Source organism: Bombus impatiens, unplaced genomic scaffold (assembly GCF_000188095.3).
Source record: "Bombus impatiens unplaced genomic scaffold, BIMP_2.2 scf_0549, whole genome shotgun sequence".
NCBI classification, from domain to species: domain Eukaryota; kingdom Metazoa; phylum Arthropoda; class Insecta; order Hymenoptera; family Apidae; genus Bombus; species Bombus impatiens.
Genome location: NT_176968.1, coordinates 169,431 through 176,736, shown reverse-complemented (window position 1 = coordinate 176,736; position 7,306 = coordinate 169,431). Strand labels below are relative to the sequence as shown.

Genomic DNA, 7,306 nt, shown 5'->3' with positions numbered 1-7,306 from the left:
TTTTAAATTTTAAATTTTTAAATTTTTAAATTTTTAAATTTTAAATTTTTAAATTTTTAAATTTTTATTCTACATTTTCGACTCCTTTTTCTTCAGAATCACCTCCTTTCCGCTTGTACCACCAGCTACCAACCACCCTGTATTAATTTATATTTTGTACTCTATCTCTTTTTCTCTCTCTTTCTCTTGATGAAATGAAAATCGACATCGACAGCTAAGATTCCACCGATAACGCTTAATTTCATTTGCAATACGTAAAAGTCGTTTAAGTTGCTCGCACGCGTGGCGGTCGAAAGAAGAACAAGAAATACTCTAAGAGACTTTCGAACCGCCTTGAACGATTGAATCTTCTTGATGCTTCTTTGCCACGACGATTAGTCGAATTGTGTCGCATGTACGTATTCGTGGATATATATGTATATGTTAGAAAAATCCTGTACAAACGAAAAGAACGAAGGCGAATGAGCAAAAACGTTTCTCTACAGCATGGAACGAAACTGTTGCAGCATCGGCGTCTAAGCTACAGCCGACACGCGGTGAACGATCGCGATCTCTCGACCCAAGTCAATTACAAAATGCACATGAACATACGTCGGATGATGGGAGAGCACAAGCATCGTCACAAGCGCAGTAAAAAATTGCTCAAAGTAAGAATGTTCTCGCGTTGACGCGTGTTCTTCGAGTTTATACGAGTTTCCATTATATGTCCTGTTCGATTTGCAATTAAAATGTCGTTCCTTCTCTCAACCGAACCGTAGGACGGTAAGCAGAATCACGTGAGTTTTCCGGAGTTCCAGCAAAATGGCTCGACGAAGTTGTTCACACAAGGTAAAATTGGCGAAAGAGATATCGACGCGTTTTTTCGCCGGAAAAAAAGGATCTCGTTTGAATACGTGAATTTTCATTGAACGTAGATTACATCAATGGCGTCCTGTACGAATTGGAGAACGGAGACACGTCAAAGCCTTCGAGCAAAGAGGACTGGGACTCGGCGATTACTTTCACAGCTCGTACTTCCGGTAAGAACAGCCTTTCTCTCCTTCTTTTTTTTCTACCTTTTTCGTTCATTTCAGCGAAGCTTTTGGCTACGTCGCGTCGTCGATAGAAAACGGCGCGCAAAGTTCTCGAATTATCCTCTCATCCTCGAGCCGATTCTTTTGACAAATTAGTTCCGCGCAAGATAATTCAACGAGACTTCTTGCCGAAGCTTGTCTTTTGAATATAAAACAGCAGAAGAAAAGGTGTAGCAGCTAATTCCTGTCCCGATTCGTAGTTATAATTTTCTCGTCGACCGATTTCCGTAGACTCGTTGAACGTGAACGTGGACAACCACCACGGCGCCACCACCACTACCTCGATGGACACCATAAATACCGACGATCCCGATATGAAATTAGGACGAGACGGTGAGTTCTTGCTCGTTGTTGATGGTATCGCCAGAGATCGTTCGTCTTTCAATGGAAATCCCATTCCTTGTGCAAGTGTCGAGTACTTTGCACGATTTAACCGTCTTCGAAATTCCTTTCGACAGCGTAAGAAGAATTGTCGGATACTCTGATAGCGCAAAAGATTAAGATGGTTCGGCTGCCAAGATTTCTGCCAAATCTCGTAAAGTTTCTTTAAACTACGAAACATTTCGTTCCTATTTTGAAACATCTCTTACGAATTCGAGAATCTTTTAGTATCAAAGGAAATTCTAATTTCGTAGAATATCAACCTTTGAAGCGTAAAATATCTTATTCGATATTTCGTTGTCTCTTTAGAATTATCCTTCTTCAACACGTTGACTGCCACGACACCCGAATACGGGTGTCAGAAAAGTTTCTGGTCAGGCCGCGTAACCCATATTCGGGTGTCGCTTATTTGACTACTCGCGAAGGATCGTCGTAGGCATCTGAAAAGATATTCCATAATAATAAATTGTTAATTAATAACTAATCGTAATAATAGTTGAATTGTTATAAAACAAAAATACGAAAATGGTTTATTAAAAAAATTATTTAGATTGTAAAACTTTAAAGCATTCTATACATAGCTGAGGTTGGTCGGGACAATTTGAACAATAAGTTGTTTTCTTCAAATTCTTTCGTGCCTTTGTCCATTTTATTCGCATAACACAGTTTGCATGCGCGTCTAAAGCTTCTTCCGGAATTATTTTTCCGAACGGCGATTTTTTGTATTTTCAGACAACCCTAATAATTTCGCAACTAATAATTGTCTAAATATTCTAATATTTATATTTTTCCTCGGTGCAATTTTGTAAACCGCGAAAGCGTTTACAACAGAAATTCCCAGAAAGAATGGAATGCCAAGTTTTCCGTATCACTTGATTCCTTTTCTAATTGTGGCGGCACAAGAAACCATTTGGTCGGAATAATCTATACCACACTTTCCTCCGTTATATTCAACAACAGCCAGTGGTTTTAATGTTGCGAACGAATGGAACGAAAGATCGTTCTCGAGACCACCGCTTGAGCGATTCGCATTACTAAAATATCGACATCAGGGAGCATCTAGCAGAGAACGCTTGGTACTGCTGTGCTCGTGGCCTGACGGAGATTTCTTTGAAAACACGCGTGGCAGTCAACGTGTTAAAGGATTTTGGAATTTTTTCTTAAAGTATAGAGAGGATTCGGAAATACAAATAGTTTACTTTATTTCACACACAACAGCTATACATATACAGGGTGGTTGGTAACTGGTGGTGGTACAAGTGGAAATCTACAGTGAGATCCGTTATAACGTACCGCACGCGTACCGAATAGAATAAAAATTTAAAAATTTAAAAATTTGAAAATTTAAAAATTTAAAAATTTAAAAATTTAAAAATTTGAAAATTTAAAATTTAAAAATTTAAAAATTTTAAATTTTAAATTTAAATTTAAAATTTAGAAATTTAAAACTTTAAAAATTTTTTAAATTTAAACAGTAACGTCAATCGAGACAACGATCTACAGTGAGATCCGTTGTAACGAGACGCGATAAAGTGCGTGCGTACCGAACGAAAATTCAAAGTCGATTTTCTCGAGAACAAAGTCTCGAACGAAACATTTTTATTCCATATTTTCGACTTCTTTTTTCGCGTAGAATCACCCCTTTGCCGCTTGTACCACCAGTTACCAACCACCCTGTATATCACACTCTGAAGACCTCGATTACCTTCTTGCACGCACGCTTGTTGTCAACCGACGCTTCTAGATCCTTCTAAGAGCCTCCAATAGTCTTTTGTCTCGACTGAGACCTGGACACTCTCTGACACTTACACGCACATTCACATGTACAGTGTAAATGTATCATCTACCTAACATTCTTGCTAAATCCTTTGATAATAAAAAGGCTAATCATTTCTCTCTTAGAATCTTCGTTATACCTGACAGGGTTGTTTGAAAGTCTCAAGTTTTTCCCGTGATTTGTATTAGTAATATGGAAGTAACAATAATACTGTTATTTCTCGAATTGTAGAAACCTACAGGGTAACGACACCAACAGCCACGGAGACCATGTTGCCATGGAAGCGAGAAGACGATTACGATTCCGGGCACCCGATTAAACAGAATGAATTCCCCGCTTGGTGTTCAAACAAGGAGTACCTGGCTTACAGTTCCCCATCAGCCACATTCTTAGGTACGATCGATTAAATAATCCACTCGATACTACGAATACATCATTTCGCCACGCGTATTACATACAAATTTCTGATAATACTCGGTCGTAGTTTCGTTACATCATGCACTCTGTTTTTTTTCACTAAATCAACAAAGTGTTAAAGGAAGGTGATTCATAAAACGAACGAAATAAAAGATGTTCAAAAATTGCTCAAAAATTTACTCGTATCGGATTATTGAACGTTTATTAAATGTATTAACTATTTAGAGAATCAAATAGAGTTAGTCGCGACGAAAGAATTATCGAATCATCCTTTTTTAACAGTCTTTAAAAATAATACCCAAATTATACTCTCCGACACCTACTAGAAACCTTAACATACAGCTACTTTTCTATGGGGCTCGGGTAACCCCTCTCACGTTAGAGAGACAAATCTACTCTATGTATTTCCATCAAATTATTCATGATATATTTTGAAACTTTTACGCGTTGTTTCAGGTATTCCCTAACACGTCCATTTTTCCATCCAAGGTTGATTGGATATTGGTACTGGTACTGGTATTCGATACTGGTATAAGTAGCCATCATACAAAATTACTTTCATTCTAAATGAATAAAACAAAATTAAAGTTTATTATATTATTCCTTTAGCTATCCCTGTAAAAGTCATTACATCATTGCGGAGAAAAGATATAACACGAAGTAGGAATTTAAAAATAATGTTGTCAAACCAGACATTTTCACTGACGTGGTAGTTTTAGCGTTAATAAACCAGCTAAACAACGGTTCATCTATTGTAGCTAATATTAAAAATCTCATTTACTAAAATCAACCAATAATAATCTCGGACCGAATGAACAATTTTTCCAATATCCAATTATATTCTAAAATCTGTATCTATACATCTAAAATATTTAATTGTAGGTTGATGTATGAAAAGAAAATATTTTTGACTGTCGATTCGGCTAATAGATAAAAAGGTACGTAAAATGTTGAAAAAAACGCTGCTTTACAGGAGAGCCGTATTTGCGAGAGCGGGCCAGCTTAACGAGCTCGGAGGATACTAGCCTCGGACTTCCGGCCGAACAACATGTAAATGTTATCTTCAAGTGGTCTCAAAATTTCTGTGTCGTTCTTTTATTTTCTCTCGATCTGCAAAGCGAATGCGTTTTTTCTTTCGATCTTTGGGTTACCCAATCCCCCTTCGAACTCTTTAAATACACTCACACGTACACCACACACTTGCATACACAAAGCACCTTGTCACCATAATACACGATTGATTGTGCATCACACATGATCGATCTTATCGAATCTTTCGTGCATATTCTCAGCCTCGAACTATCGATCCAGAACACTTTTGTGTTGCCAAGTTCTTCCACGAGCACTTCTCTGTGTTTCACATTTTCCTACGATGTACAGGGTGTTTCGGTTACTTTGGCCAGCTGAAACATCGATGTTCGTTGCTATCGGCTTGCTGTGTCGATGTGAAAATTTAAGAATTGATGGAGCTTGCAAATATATTTGTCGAATTACACGCGCTATAGCTAGAAATTGTTTAGAACGTTCTTCTCATTCGGTTTCACGATTGAATATACGTTTGGTACAAGGAATACGATCAAAAATGCAAATGCAAATCTTTGACACCGATTTGTTATATCGAATTTTGTTATATTGAAAATTTTGTCATATGAAACGTGAAATTGCGTCTCGTGAAGGAAATAATGGTCCGGGTACTTGTGATTGGTGGTAGTGCACGTCGGAACATTGGGTTCTCAAAATTTACGATAACTGTTTTTTTTTCGATCGAATGCAAACCATTTTTAAATGTCCTGACGTTATTAATCTTTATTTAACCGGATGGTGTTGATGTTCGGTTATCAAGTTCCCTTGCAGCAACGAGCACAAATGGTTAATAACGGCTGTAATTCATTAAATGCGGTGGACCATAGATTTTTATTCGCTTAACGTGTATTCGATGAGAAATGGGCTAATATCCTGAGCCATATATTCAAACTTTATTCAAACAAATGCAATTTTCCTCGTTTCGTATAATAGATACGTTGTAATGATTTTTAAATTATGTTCGTGTCCTCGTCCAATGAATGAAAGAAGAGAAACAGAATAAAGACGATAATACGAGGACTACGATACGAGTTACGTTCTTCGTTCCATTAAAAGCTGCATCTTCTTATTAGATTTTGGAATAAAGCGTGTAAGTAGATGAAACTTAAAAAATCAAAATGAACTTATCATAGCTTTCTCGCCTGTGGTCTTTATTATGCGCATAATCCAGAAAAACGATCATCTCTGTGCACTTTCTCTTAACAGAGATATTTTAAGAGAGAGAGAGAGAGAGAGGGGGGGGGATATTAGAGGTGGTCGAACCGAAACACTCGATGAATCTTCATTAACCTCGTTAGTAACACTTGCTTCTAATTAAAGGTGGAATCGAGCAACCAAAGGTCCAGTCAGTAATTGGTCTATTCCGTGGTGAGAGTGTGTGCACCACGGATGGTATCGATTGCCAGGAAACTGTGGACGAGCGTGACGAGTACACGTTGACGGGGACAGAACAGACGGAGGATTCGCCCACGAAAACCTTCAGTGAATACGAGAAAGGTAAGACGGTAAAAACCATCGAACTATATATAGTAACGTATTATAATACGGTACAATAATGTAAAGTTTTAGATTTCAATGCTAACTATGATTTTAAAAGAAAATTTTGCAACTTAAACGATGCAACATATAAGATCTATGTATGCAATTTTAGAAAAGATTCAAAGTTCTACTTATGAAATGAACAAGAAAGATTTGAAGTTTCTCAAGGAGATATAATTAATAAAGATGAAGTGTAGCAAGGTATATAGACCACGTTAAAGACGTCGTAAATTCAGTCAAGTATTAAATATACTCGACATTGAGTAAGGATGGAAATATAAAAGGGGGATATTAAGAATAAAACAGTTACATCTCGTTATGGACCATGAAATGTAACATTATCAGTCGTGATTTCATTGCCACTAAGTATGCAGGTTTATTACGTGACATAAACGTCGCATAGAATTTACGATTCAACTCTCTTGCAGTTATATTCGAAAACCACTTACGCAAGATAAAAATTACCGTGATTTCTTGCAGTGTACTATATCCGCTTACCTTCAGGGACAAATTAAGATAATACAGCTTTTTTATCTTTAAAACACATGTTACTTTAATTTAACAGACACGCGTGCTGCTTTATTTCTGTAACATAATGTAATATCGTGAAAATTTAGGTTGCGCTTTAGCGCTTGTAGAAGATGTCGCTGCTGGGTACGGCCGCTTCTCTTCTATTTTTGTATCGTGGAAGCAAAATCGGACTCCGGTCGCCGAAGATTCAAAACTCGGGTCCCGAACGTTCGCAACCTAAGGCGTTAACCACCGCGTTACCATCGTCAGACACTAGTTGTTGTTAAGTGTCGAGTGGTGGTATTTAACTATCGAGTGCCACCACAAACCCTTCTTTCCACAATACTAATAATACTCGGTCATATCTGACAATCACATCTGCCCTCAGATGTGCGCTCGTCAGCGCTAATTTCACTCGCTGGAATTTCTCTGGCGAGTCCTCTAGGGTCTTTTTGAGCGTTAACACTGTGCGCGCTTAAGGCTTGTCTTATCACGAAGGACTTACCCCAATTCCGCCCCCCCCCCC

General features: G+C 37.8%; 1 protein-coding gene across 6 annotated transcripts in view; it reads left to right on the top strand.

The window, feature by feature from the left end:
* LOC100742437 (probable Na(+)/H(+) antiporter nhx-9) overlaps nucleotides 1–7,306 on the top strand; it is a 41,217-nt gene that overhangs the window by 30,352 nt on the left and 3,559 nt on the right. For 4 of the 6 annotated variants that reach the window (XM_033322077.1, XM_012388553.3, XM_024369329.2 and 1 more), the window contains 6 exons: nucleotides 486–647; nucleotides 759–828; nucleotides 915–1,019; nucleotides 1,305–1,406; nucleotides 3,463–3,624; nucleotides 6,052–6,228. In XM_033322077.1, the coding sequence (XP_033177968.1) occupies nucleotides 486–647; nucleotides 759–828; nucleotides 915–1,019; nucleotides 1,305–1,406; nucleotides 3,463–3,624; nucleotides 6,052–6,228 (778 nt within the window). Of the gene's footprint in view, nucleotides 1–485; nucleotides 648–758; nucleotides 829–914; nucleotides 1,020–1,304; nucleotides 1,407–3,462; nucleotides 3,625–4,621; nucleotides 4,699–6,051; nucleotides 6,229–7,306 lie in introns of those variants that run through there. The other 2 variants (XM_024369333.2, XM_024369330.2) reach the window with 2 other exon arrangements.